We start from the raw sequence: 11,775 nt of genomic DNA, 5'->3' as shown, positions 1-11,775 counted from the left end.
CTCTAGGGCAGATTCGGGGATGCTCTGGTGGATTTGGTCTAACTCTGGAGGGATGCAAGGGTGCTCTGGGGGGCGCAGGGATGCTGAGGGCTGGACTGTCTGTTCCACCGTCGCAGGGCAGCGCGGGGCTACGGCCCCCGGCGGGGCGGGGAGGGGGCCGGGCCGGGGAGGGGCGATAGCCCCGCAGCTGCGGTTGCGGCGCGGAACGGCGGGGCCATGGAGAGCGGCGGGGGGCTCAACGGCTCCGCTGCTGCCACCACCACCGGGCGCTTCGCCGCCGGCGGCACAGCGGCTCTGGCCGCGCTGATGGCCCTGCTGATCGCCGTCACCGTGGCCGGCAACGCGCTGGTGATGCTTGCCTTCGTAGCGGACTCCAGCCTGCGCACCCAGAACAACTTCTTCCTCCTCAACCTGGCCATCTCGGATTTCCTAGTAGGTAAAGTGCCATCCCCGAGGGCTCTGCGCCCGCCCCGCCGCTGTCCGCCCCAGCAGCAACTTCTCGGCGGGCAGAAGCACCCGGGCTGCCGCCTGCCTTGTTGCCCTGTGGTCCCCACACCGGTACTCCCGGGGTCCGCTCCAGAGATGTTCCGCTCCTGCCCCTCACGCCCTCCCGCACCCCCAGGGTCCGGCGGTGTCCGACTGCTGCCCCTCGACACCCTCCCGAACCACCCCCCCGGCTGCTCCCTCCAGGCGGGGAGCCGGGAAAGGATTCCGCCCGGAGCCCGAGGCTCCCCGCCTGGGCGGCCACCCTGCAGCCTCCCTCTTTGTCGATGGAAACGGACCCCTCTGGTTGCAGGTGCCTTCTGTATTCCCTTGTATGTGCCCTATGTGCTGACGGGGAGATGGATCTTCGGGAGAAGCCTCTGCAAACTCTGGCTGGTAGTTGATTACCTGCTCTGCACCTCTTCAGTCTTCAACATTGTCTTGATTAGCTATGACAGATTCCTCTCGGTGACAAGAGCGGTGAGTCCTGTCATGACAGTCGAGAGTGGAACAACACTCCTCTTGCTTATTCTCCAAATTCTCTGGAATAATTAAAAGCTCTTTAAATCCTCCAGAAATTATTAATCTTTCAGGCTGGTGATGGAAAGCAATAATTATCCATAAAAACATAATTCAGCTGTGGCTTCAGATTAGTTTTTCTGGCATACCTAAATGATTGACGGTTCAGACCCCATTGTGCAGGTGATCCCTTCCCAGATGACAGGACAGTGGCACACAAGAGAGTCAGGGAGGTAAGCAGATGTGTAACTAACTCACAGAGGCTTGTTATCTCCAGAACAAGCAAGCAGATTGCACTTGGACACCCAAGTTCTTCCTGGCTACTGAGGCAGCAGACTGGAGGCAGCAGACTGCAGTGCCAGCTTCAGGCAAGCACAGCTCTGAGGTCTCTGGGTAGGTGACAAGGTAAAAATGCTCAGCCTCTCGAAGGAGGTAACAAGCAATTCCCAGGAAGATCAGATCCATTGTTGTCTGCTTGTTCCCCCACCCCAAATACAACATGGATTAGTCACAAGGCTCAGAGAGAGCCCACCTAGCCCAGGAGATGTGTGCCTCTTGCTGGCAGCCACAGAGAGCAGCTGGGGACAACTCAGGTAAGTGCTGGGCTCCAACCAAATCAGTACATTTCCACTAAGCAGAAGCCACATCTGGTTTTGGAGCTGCTAGATGAGGGTTCTAAGTCTTCCCTGCAGGAGTGTGATCTATCTAGTGATTGATTGCTCCTGTTGCCTATAGCACATGAATTTGTCAGGCTGCCGGCGTATTGCCTAGCAACTTTACCAGGAACACTAACAGTTCGTTTCTGCAAAGCTTCCACCAGCTGGGGTGTGTGACCGTACTTAAAGAGACGATTTACCCATTGCAGGTCGCCTACAGAGCCCAGCAAGGCAACACCAGGCGAGCAGTGCTGAAGATGGTGATGGTGTGGGTCCTGGCGTTCCTACTCTACGGGCCTGCCATTATCAGCTGGGAGTACATCTCGGGCCAGAGCATCATACCCGCTGGGGAATGCTATGTTGAATTTTTCTACAACTGGTATTTCCTCATGACTGCCTCCACACTGGAGTTTTTCACCCCTTTCATCAGCGTGATGTTTTTCAACCTGAGCATTTACCTGAACATCCAGAAGCGCACCAAAATGCGCCTGGATATCTTCCACGAAGTGCACAACCAGTCCTTCACTGAAGAGATGGAAATAAGCCCAGAAGCAAAGCTCTCTTTGAAATGCTGTAAGTGGGAGCAGAAGGAGACAGCTGAAACCCTCGACCTCTCCAAGAGCAAAGCTCAAGCAGCGGTCTCCACTGCTAGCCTGGATGCCAAAGACCTGCTGTCAACAAGCTCTGAGAGCTCTGGGAAATCCAAATATTGCAATAAAAAGAGCTGTAAGAATTCAGCATCCACTCTGTCCTTAGAGAAACGGGTGAAGGTAGTGTCCCAGAGCATGACTCAACGCTTCAGGCTCTCTAGAGACAAGAAAGTGGCTAAATCCCTGGCAGTCATTGTAGGCATTTTTGGGATTTGTTGGGCACCATACACTCTCCTGATGATCATCCGTGCTGGTTGCCACGGCCACTGCATCTCTGACTTCTGGTACGAGACCTCCTTCTGGCTGCTGTGGATCAACTCAGCTGTCAATCCTGTCCTGTATCCTCTCTGCCACAACAGCTTCAGAAGAGCTTTTATTAAACTCCTCTGTCCCAAGAAGCTAAAGATTCAGCCCAACGACCCCCTTCAGAAGTGCCAGAAATGAAGCATGTGGATGAGAAGAGCTTTGTTTTTAACATGAGGAGAAATACTGGATACAAGGAAAAGTTATGGGGAAGTACTGTACCTTGCTTCCTTGGAAGAAGCTGGGAGCACTGATCTGGGGCATGTGGGGAAGGCAGCAATGAGACCACTGTTTATTTATTCTAATCCATCAACTACAAAATCCTACAGAAGAGAAGGGTTAAAGGTTTTTGACGTGAACCACAGGCAGTGAAATCTGAGTCCTCTGCTTGCAGATGCCACAGAAGAGCTCTGCTGCCACCTAGTCAGCCAGAGCAGCACCAGCATTTTGCTGACATAAAACCCCAAACATAAAAGCTAACAAAAATAGGTGTCTCACTTGAAACTACTGGACTAAACTACAGTTTACCTGTTTGCAGGCCTGATTTTTCCTGTAAATGGGAGCATTTTCTCCCTTATACTTGAGATGTTACATATATGTGATGACATGGAAAGAAAAGAACAAACCTCAGGAGGAAAACACCTCATTTATCATTATTTCTACAGTAGCTGCAGTGATAATCTACATCCCTGTTGCATGTGGGAGAGACCTCCCACTCCCCAGGAAGGGACAAATCTCTGCCCGAAGGAGTTTACAGCCAGACTGGGAGGCCCTGAGCATCCCAAAGTGCTGTTGGCATCCCCTGCTTCAAACCTGATCCAATTTCCCTTGTGCCCAGCCCCACACTAACCAGCACTTCCCTCCTGCCTGGAGCCATGCAGCTGGAGCAAGCCCAGGCCCTGATTCTGGCTGACCTGAAGAAGAGGCTGCTGTACCTACATGAAAGATCCCAGCAGCATATCAACTTCTCCATGGGCTTCCTCATGACCCAAAGACATTTCAAAATCCCTTCTGCAGGATCTTAAAAACTCTCTTTTGGCAATGTGTTAGAGAATGACAAGCCCTGAAAGAAGTGATTCCTGTGTTTCCCCTCCCCTCTTCCACCCCCACCCCTTACATTGATAGAATCAGAATCACAGAATTGTTTTGGTTGGAAAAGACCTTTAAGATCATCAAGTCCAACCAGTATCTAACACAACCATGTCTGGGGCTAAACTATGTCCCTCAGCACCATATCTCTGCCTCTTTTAAGCATTTCCCGAGGTGGAGACTCAACCACCTTAGTCTGAGACCTCTTAATGTTAGCAAGTTGCAGAACTCTTTTATGCTTCCTTTTAAAACACATAAAATTGGAGACCTAGCTTCCTTAAACCAGTCGATTAATTCCACAGAGCACCAGATTCAGAGCTCTAGACTCAGTAGTAACATACAATCTTGGCCATTTCCTCTCTGCTTCCCAGCTTGTGCTCTTCATCACTGAAGATTCATCCTGTAACCCCTTTGGGAACAGGGGTAGTATGACCATAAAAGAAAAGATTTCAACTGCCCATCTCTGCTGGCACTGTGATAGAGTAGTAGAAATACCTAATTAGTTGCCATGGCAAATGCTCATATTTAACACTATTGTACAAGGAAGCTCAAGATTACAAGTCTGGAAACTACATTTAAAATAGAAACTCAAATGCTGTAAAGTAGCACCCAAAAGCTTATGATGTTGTGATTGCAAATTATGTCTCATTGTTGTAAGCAAACTGCTCTTTGGCTGCTGCTGGCGGTAAAACAAAATGCTCTCCAACTTTATTCCAGTGGTGTTTGTTGTGCAAATCAGCATTGCCATCTGAAGTCAGGTTTTAAATGATGTCTTGGTTTGTGTCTGTGTTCTATCAGCCTTGTGATAACGTTCAGTCAGACCACTAAATATGGGTTAAAATATATCCTTTGAAGTAAGTGTAGTGAGAATTGACATGTGTACTGTTGAGCCTGGTTGTACCTTTCCTTGTGTCTGCTACCTTTGGAAAACCTCAATAAAGTATTTTTATAGGAAGCCTGCCAAATGTTTTATGATAAGCAGATGTTTTATGACAAACAGGGTGTTGCTGGAAATGATACAATCCATCTGAAAGCCACTGAAGACAACTACAGCCTGTACTTTTCACCCCACCCCCCCAAAAACATAGCTCCTGAAACAGCTGAGTTCCTCCCACCTCTGATCAGCAGGTTCCTGACAGCACACTAGAGGTGCGGTGAGCATACATCACTGAATTTTTTCCTACTTTCTCTCTTTTCCAGAGCACATTACATGCAACTTAGATCTGAAAAGGCTGCATTAACACTAACACTCCCTGTGATTTATGAAATCCACTGGCCTGCCTGAAAATGACAGTGTCATAATGTGAACGGGGTGCCAGTTTCCAGCTGTGGCTCCTTTCAATTGCTCATAGAGAGAAGTGGAACTAGTAGATCATTAGTCTGACAAAGATAAAAGCTGCCAGCTGTGTTAGACCTTGGGTTAAAAAAGGTGGAGAAGTCGTTGTGTCTGTCTAGCAGTTTTGTGTGGTTGGTTCTGGGGGTGTTTTTTGTTGGTTTGTTTGTTTGTTTTTAAGCTGGTATTAAATAATGGTTACTTTCTCAGCCCTCAGAAAAATGGGTTTGTATTCTTCTTTAAAATACTATGCTGCATCATCCTCTCTGGATCTGTGGGAGGTCTCTGAAGTACAGCAGAAGGTAGGCAACTGTTAAAATGACACTAAATTGCTTGTAAAAGGAAAATAGGCCCCATTTCATGTGCTCTTCCAGCGTTCAAAGAGCCAGCTTTCTCCAGGAAAGTCATGTCCCCAACACTTGCTCCCATACCACTTCTTTTTCCCCTCCATGACACAAAAGTCTGTTTCTTGCATCTGCAGAGCACACATCCTGCTGATATCCTGATTTCTGCTCACCACTCCTCAGCATGCTTGCAAATAAACGTTGACTGCTGTCTACTGCCACCAGGCTACAGGTAAAGTCAAACCAGAGAGCAGGTGCTTAACAAAACTGAGCAAGACTACAGCGTAACACACCTTACCGGGGTCCTTCCCTTCTTGAGAGGGTTGTTTCTTCACAGAAATAACCTGAAACATAACTGAAACTCAGGAATCTTATTAGCACAGATACTTTTCTTTCCATTTTAAGAGAGAAGAAATTTAACAGAACAGATGGAAGTTCATCCAAGTAAACTCTGACAGCTTTCTGTGATTAACAGCTAAATCTATGACAAATTACATCTTAGAATAGCTTCCATGCAACAGTGTTGTTACTTCTGACTAAACAAATGAATGAACAAAGAAGTTATCAGTCTTTCCTATACAAGAGATTTGCCTAGAGCAGGGACTGGTAATTTGGCTTTCTAGCACAATAAAGGAGGAAGATGACACAGGGGGGTGGGTCTGGGTTTCTTGTTTCCTGCACACTCTTAACACACATTAAGAACATGAAACTTGATTAGGCAGGAAGACCAGAGTGAAGCAACAGGGAGCATATATTGAGTAATTTTAGGATGCTTCTTTCCCCCCCTTATATAGATTTCCCCTTCTTAGAACATGAATTTACTGAGTCAAATTTAAGAACAATCAAACAAACAAAAAACTAAACCAAAGCAACTGCCCAAACCAAACAAGTCAACAGTCCTAGCTCCAGAGCCTGTGTTTCCTGCACATGATGAACTGAACAAGTAGCCATTTAAAAAGGGATTTCCAACTGTTTAAATTCATTCCATGACTTTTTTCCAGATAGTCTGAGCCTCTGATCTCAAATTGCTAGCTTGTGAGTAAGTATTTACACACTGAAGGCAAACAGCACATTTTCCCAAACATCCACTGGCAGTAACTTTGTTCAGAAGTTAAGTTTCAAGGTGATTTTGCAAGCACATGGGCTAGGAAGTCCTTCCTTTCACCTGTTCACACAGTTAAACAGCTAAAGCTATAAGCAAAATACCCAGTTTTAAGAGACTCATTCAGAATACTTACGGGGAGATAGAGACTGGTTTTGCTGACAGTGGTCCACAAGACCATGATCATAGAATCATTTAGAAGGAAAAGGACCTTTAAGATCATCAAGCCCAGCCATTAACCCATCACTACAAAGTCCCCTGTTATACCAGTCCCTCAGCACCACATCTACATGTCTTTTAAATCCCTCCAGGGATGGGGACTACAGCACTTCCCTGGGCAGGTTACTCCAGGGCTTCACATGCCTTTTGGTGAAGAAATTTTTTACTAACATCCAGCCTAAGCCTCTCCTTATACAACTTGAGGCCATTTCCTATTGTACGTCAGTTGCAGCTTGGCTGATGATGTACCTGCACAGAAGAGCAGATGCCATCTGTACAAGCACCACACTTTCCTATAGTCCCAGTAATGACAGCAATATATTTCTGTGTAATTTAAAGTCTTAATGGTTCTTTTCTGAGCTTCCAGAATGTGCTTTGGGTCTCAAAAATCCTTTCCTGAAGAGGGAAGGAATGGACACATTGCACTATCAGCCTTTTGCACAGTATTTTTATGGTCTCTGACCTCTCTATGTGCAGAATTACCTACACTTGGCTGAAAGTAATTTTATTCATTGTTGGATTTTGCAGGGAAGATACTTACATTCCTTCATGAAAAAGAAAAAAGAGCTCTTGCCTTGCCAAATAGAACAGAACAACTACCACTCTGGATGTGAGGTCACACCTGAGCCTGGTTTTCATACTGAAAATTTTATGAGCTGAAGTTTCCAAGTGGCTGATGAGTAATTCAAATATGTTTAAAAGAGTATTTGAATTCTGTTGGGGTTTTGTGTTCAGAATGTAAAAATCTTCATGCACCTGGAGGAAGCAGGGACTAGGGAGCTTCTAGATATCAAACATGAACTGAGGAAATATATACCATTAGACAAGGCAGGCAGACTTACATATATATTTTTTTTGTTACCATATTGCTCAAAGAAGAGCCTCATTCCTATTGTCCAGGAAAAAAGCAAGCAAGCAGGACCTGTTTCAAAACCTATGAGAGAAGACTTGCTGGAATTCTGAATATGCATCAGATCCCTGTGGAAGCAGGCAGGCTTCCACACCAAAAGGAAACCCAGCTACTTCCAAAGAGATGTATCCAGTTTCTGCACAGAGCGTTGGTAAACAAGGTTCATGCAGCTGTATATTGTACCCAGGAACTTTGTAAAGAAACAGAGCAAGTGATTTGCCACAAAACCTGTGAAGGGGCCATGCCAGTTCCCTTCTCTTAGTACAAGCCTACACTCCATTAACTCAAGGATGTGAAGGCCATAACAGCAAGGTCTGTGGTCCTTCCATGGAGCAGCTTCTGCATATTAATAAGCTGTCAAAGAACATTTTTCAGCACAGCTACTTTCTTTATGGCTCTGTAATGCTTCCTTCCTAATCATCTGTAATAAGAGATCTCTTTACAAAGAGGGAAACTTTGCTCCCACAGCCTCTCTTCAGTGCCCTTCCTCAATTATGATTCCTTATTTGTTCTCTCCAACCTGTAGTTATATAAATTGCTCCATTGTTCCAGAGACATCACTGAAGCTTCATTAGCTCCAGTAGGAGGCTAGAGAAGAAAGAATCAAGAAGGAGCTTTTGTTGAAAAACACCTGTCTGGGATAATTAATGAGATTTGCTGAGAGGAACAGGCTTTGAAATCCGGAAGATGTGATTCTATTTTGACTTGAAAGAATGCTCGTGGTTTTCCTCCCCTGTTTGTAAGTGCACATTCATTCTCACAGGAGAACTGGGATGGACAGACAGAAAAGAATTCAGGGGGAACTAATTTTTCATAACCCCAGTTCCCATGCAGTGGCACCAGCACAACTTTGCAGTATAGAGCTGGTCTTGAGAGGGAGACCTTCTCCACTCCACATAACTCCTTCTGCAAATAGATAGGAGACAACAAGCAGTGTCTTTACTTCTGATGTGGAAATTGCAGACAAGAATAAAAACACATTGCTAGCTGCCCTGGATGAGTGCCACGAAAGGGAAAAGCTCTCTTGAGTTCCAACACCACAAAGCCAGCCTTTCAGGCAAGACTTCAGAGAGATGCTTGTGGGCAGCAGGAAACACACAGCGTTTCTGTATTCCCTTAAGCTTGTCTGAAATCTCCTTTCCTCCTTCCTTATCACTGCACAACATACTCTTCTGCTAGTATTGTATTTGCAGGGATAAAGAATCGTAAGGCTTAGAACACCAATTAGGAATTCTGCAGGGCAAGAGGTGTTATCTCTAACCTTTATCATCGTGCCATTGAGGTATAAAACTACCATTAGCATTCACTTAAACCCACCACTACCTGGGACAGAAAGCATTGCACACACACCTCAAAGACAAGAAAATCCATCTCTGTCCCTAAATCTCTTCTTTTAATGACGATTCATTAAAGCAGCACTGGTTTTACTGCTATAGTCCCAGATGCATAAGTATTACTTATTACTAGGTATTTACAAACCCCATGGGTTTAGTCTGTAATTTATGAGCTGCTTGCCCAGTCTGGGGACAAAAGAGAACTAGTATTTAATCCCATTTCCAGTCACAAAAGGTAGAGCCAGGCATGCACATTTGTGGGGGAAGAATGAAGCTATCGTTTCCATTTGCAAACTTCTATAACCCAAAACATTTTCAAATGACTCAGATGCACCAAGCAGGACTTTTTGTTGTGTTGTTAAGGCTTTTCTTTTACATCAAGTTCCTATTAGTAACTCCTTGGACACCCTGCCACAATGATTATATAGTAGAGATGGGAAGGAAAGGGTATGGAGGTGTGGTGGGTGTGTGTACAAACACAATAAATATCCCTCCTGGGCATGTAAATGCACATTTCACAGCAAAAGGTTTTTATAGGCTGACTGTGCCCACAACTGAGGCAACTCTTCTTAGAAGCACAAAAATGCATCTGTGACGTGGCACTGGCTTTTGAATGGTTTTTAACACAATATCCCAGGATTCAGCAGCACAATTAACACTGAAGAAAAGCTGATTGTAAAGTAGTTAATAATCTCATTCAAGATCTCTCTGTGCATTTACAAACAAGAAGCTCACTGCTAGAAGGGCAATGACAGTTCTGGCAAAGTTGTTAGCTGTTAAGTAACAGCTGACACACAGCTTTAGTCATTAGGAGCTGTTCATTGAACAACAAACAATAACGGGAGTTGCATATATAATTCCTTGAACAGGAGGTTGCATGTACACCCTGCAGTGTTCATGAACTGATGATGGATTGACAAAGCAAAGCAATTACCCTCCATTAGGAAAATAATTTATACTCTAAGAATCACCAATGTAATAGACAGTCACAGCTGAAGCACTGTTTAATATCTCTGATACAGCTTGTATGCAAAATATAGAGGGGTAAGATAGTCTAAACCTTGCATGAAGTCTATGTTAAGCACTGAGAACTAGGAATTAAGCTGTTACTCAAGTCAAGAGCTTTCATGAGAGCAACAAGTAAGATATTTTGTTGTTGCTGTTAATACTTTTAATGAAGGTCACAAAATACTTTACAGTACTCTGTAGACAGAAGAATGCTGACATATGGCTAATTCTGATGCAAAGGAAAGACTGAAGCCCAACATGCATTGCAAGAATATGGCTACAAGGTCAATTAGAACCTCAGCAGAGGACTAAAATGCCCCAAAAGTCTTTTCTGAATTTCTCACTGGGAAGAACTTGTGCCAACTGAAGTATGGAGAACAGTTCATCTATTTCAGAAAGACAAAAGTGCTGACATTCCTGAGAAGCTTGCCTCGGTAGCTACGTTTTCCTCAGCAATTAATTCACTGAGTCCCATCACTATGCACCACTTCAGCAGAGTGTCCTTCAATCACTGTTTGGAAAGAACAATTTCTAATCAATATCCATCCTTCACAAGCATGGCACTACAAGTTATCAAATCAGGAGGTAACACAGCAGAATAATTGTCTCCTCCACAAAGCAAAGCAAACCAAACCACAGATTTTAACCTAAATGCCACTTGTACAGTGATCTCTGAAGACACTTCTGTGTGCTGACAGGATCTACCAAAGTGCCTCTGAAAAAGCTGCACTGACTGTCAAAGACAAGAATAAGCATAAAAGATTTTCTGAGAAAAATCTGAACAAGTTCCTTCTTTATTCAATTATATTTGTGACCATTTGCAATTATCTCCTCCATCAATACAGAAGCACTCGGTCTTTCCTAGCCTGCAAATGGGACTACAGCTATTTTTCAGCTTGAATACTCACTAAAAGCAACTTTTCAGCTGGACACTCATTCATCCAGAGACCTGGTTAGTTAAATGCATTATTTGGTTTGTTCCAGACTAAATACATTAGGACATTAATTTCTGTAGCACTAACTTAATTTAGTCTTAATATACAATTCTAGGACTGTTCTGTGCTGATAGGTTTCATAAGCTACTTTAGTAAGCATTAAAAACAAAAATAAACCCCCTATCTTTAGCACACTTAATTAGTGATCATTTACATTAATTAGCAGCACCAGTTAATAAACTGTACACATTTCACATGGCAATTTGTCATTCATCTACAGATCAAGTTTTATTTACTGTGGAAAAAAATTCCTAAGCACCTTCAGAGAAATATGAGAGGAGTTGAGTTGGCTCCTGGATGCTGAGCCAGGCTGCAGCACCACAAAGTGGGTGAGGTGGATACTGGGGGATTCTGGGGAGGGCAGATGTGAAGCTGCACACTGTACTGGGCGTCTCTTCAGCGAGTGAGCTGTGTGTTTCTGTGCTTCTCTGCACGCTGGGTGAAGCACTTTGAAGCTACAAATGCAAACAAGACAGAGATGGCTGTCTGGAAGTTGTGGTTGTACCAGGCACATGCACACACACAAAAAGGTAGTGTACAGGACTAGCACTACACTGTTATTTTCACAACTTCCAGGCCATCTGTCTTGCCACAGCATTTCTGTGTGACTGTGAAAGTCACTGGGTTTAAGTCCAGACAGATACTGAAATTCTAATATCCATCAGGCTGCAGGCTTTTCACAGCCTGGCAAGGTTTGTACCTCAGCCTCTTGTGATTCAGCTTCTAGCAGTGAAAGCCAAATCAATCACTCTCAAACAGAAGGTATTGTAATTTATAAAAAATAAAAAGCATGCAAAACACATTAAATTTTCATCCCTCAAAGCCATTTT

At 44.5% G+C, this 11,775-nt stretch overlaps 1 protein-coding gene across 1 annotated transcript; it reads left to right on the top strand.

The window, feature by feature from the left end:
* Positions 1–201: 201 nt before the first annotated feature.
* On the top strand, positions 202–2,821 carry HRH3 (histamine receptor H3). The gene is made up of 3 exons (XM_054173551.1): positions 202–436; positions 797–963; positions 1,868–2,821. The coding sequence occupies exons 1-3, from the start codon at positions 217–219 to the stop codon at positions 2,750–2,752; spliced, it is 1,272 nt and encodes a 423-aa protein (XP_054029526.1). The 5' UTR covers positions 202–216; the 3' UTR covers positions 2,753–2,821.
* The last annotated feature ends 8,954 nt before the right edge of the window (positions 2,822–11,775 follow it).

This window comes from Dryobates pubescens, chromosome 26 (assembly GCF_014839835.1).
Source record: "Dryobates pubescens isolate bDryPub1 chromosome 26, bDryPub1.pri, whole genome shotgun sequence".
In the NCBI taxonomy this organism is placed as follows: Eukaryota; Metazoa; Chordata; class Aves; order Piciformes; family Picidae; genus Dryobates; species Dryobates pubescens.
The sequence above is the reverse complement of the archived record's forward strand: the minus strand, read 5'-3'. Positions and strand labels throughout refer to the sequence as shown.

Excerpts from the sequence above, each read along its gene's own strand:
- HRH3 (XM_054173551.1), top strand. The coding sequence starts at position 217 with ATGGAGAGCGGCGGGGGGCTCAACGGCTCCGCTGCTGCCACCACCACC. Across the intron at positions 437-796 it reads CATCTCGGATTTCCTAGTAG|GTGCCTTCTGTATTCCCTTG; the intron begins GTAAAGTGCCAT and ends CTCTGGTTGCAG. Across the intron at positions 964-1,867 it reads TCCTCTCGGTGACAAGAGCG|GTCGCCTACAGAGCCCAGCA; the intron begins GTGAGTCCTGTC and ends TACCCATTGCAG.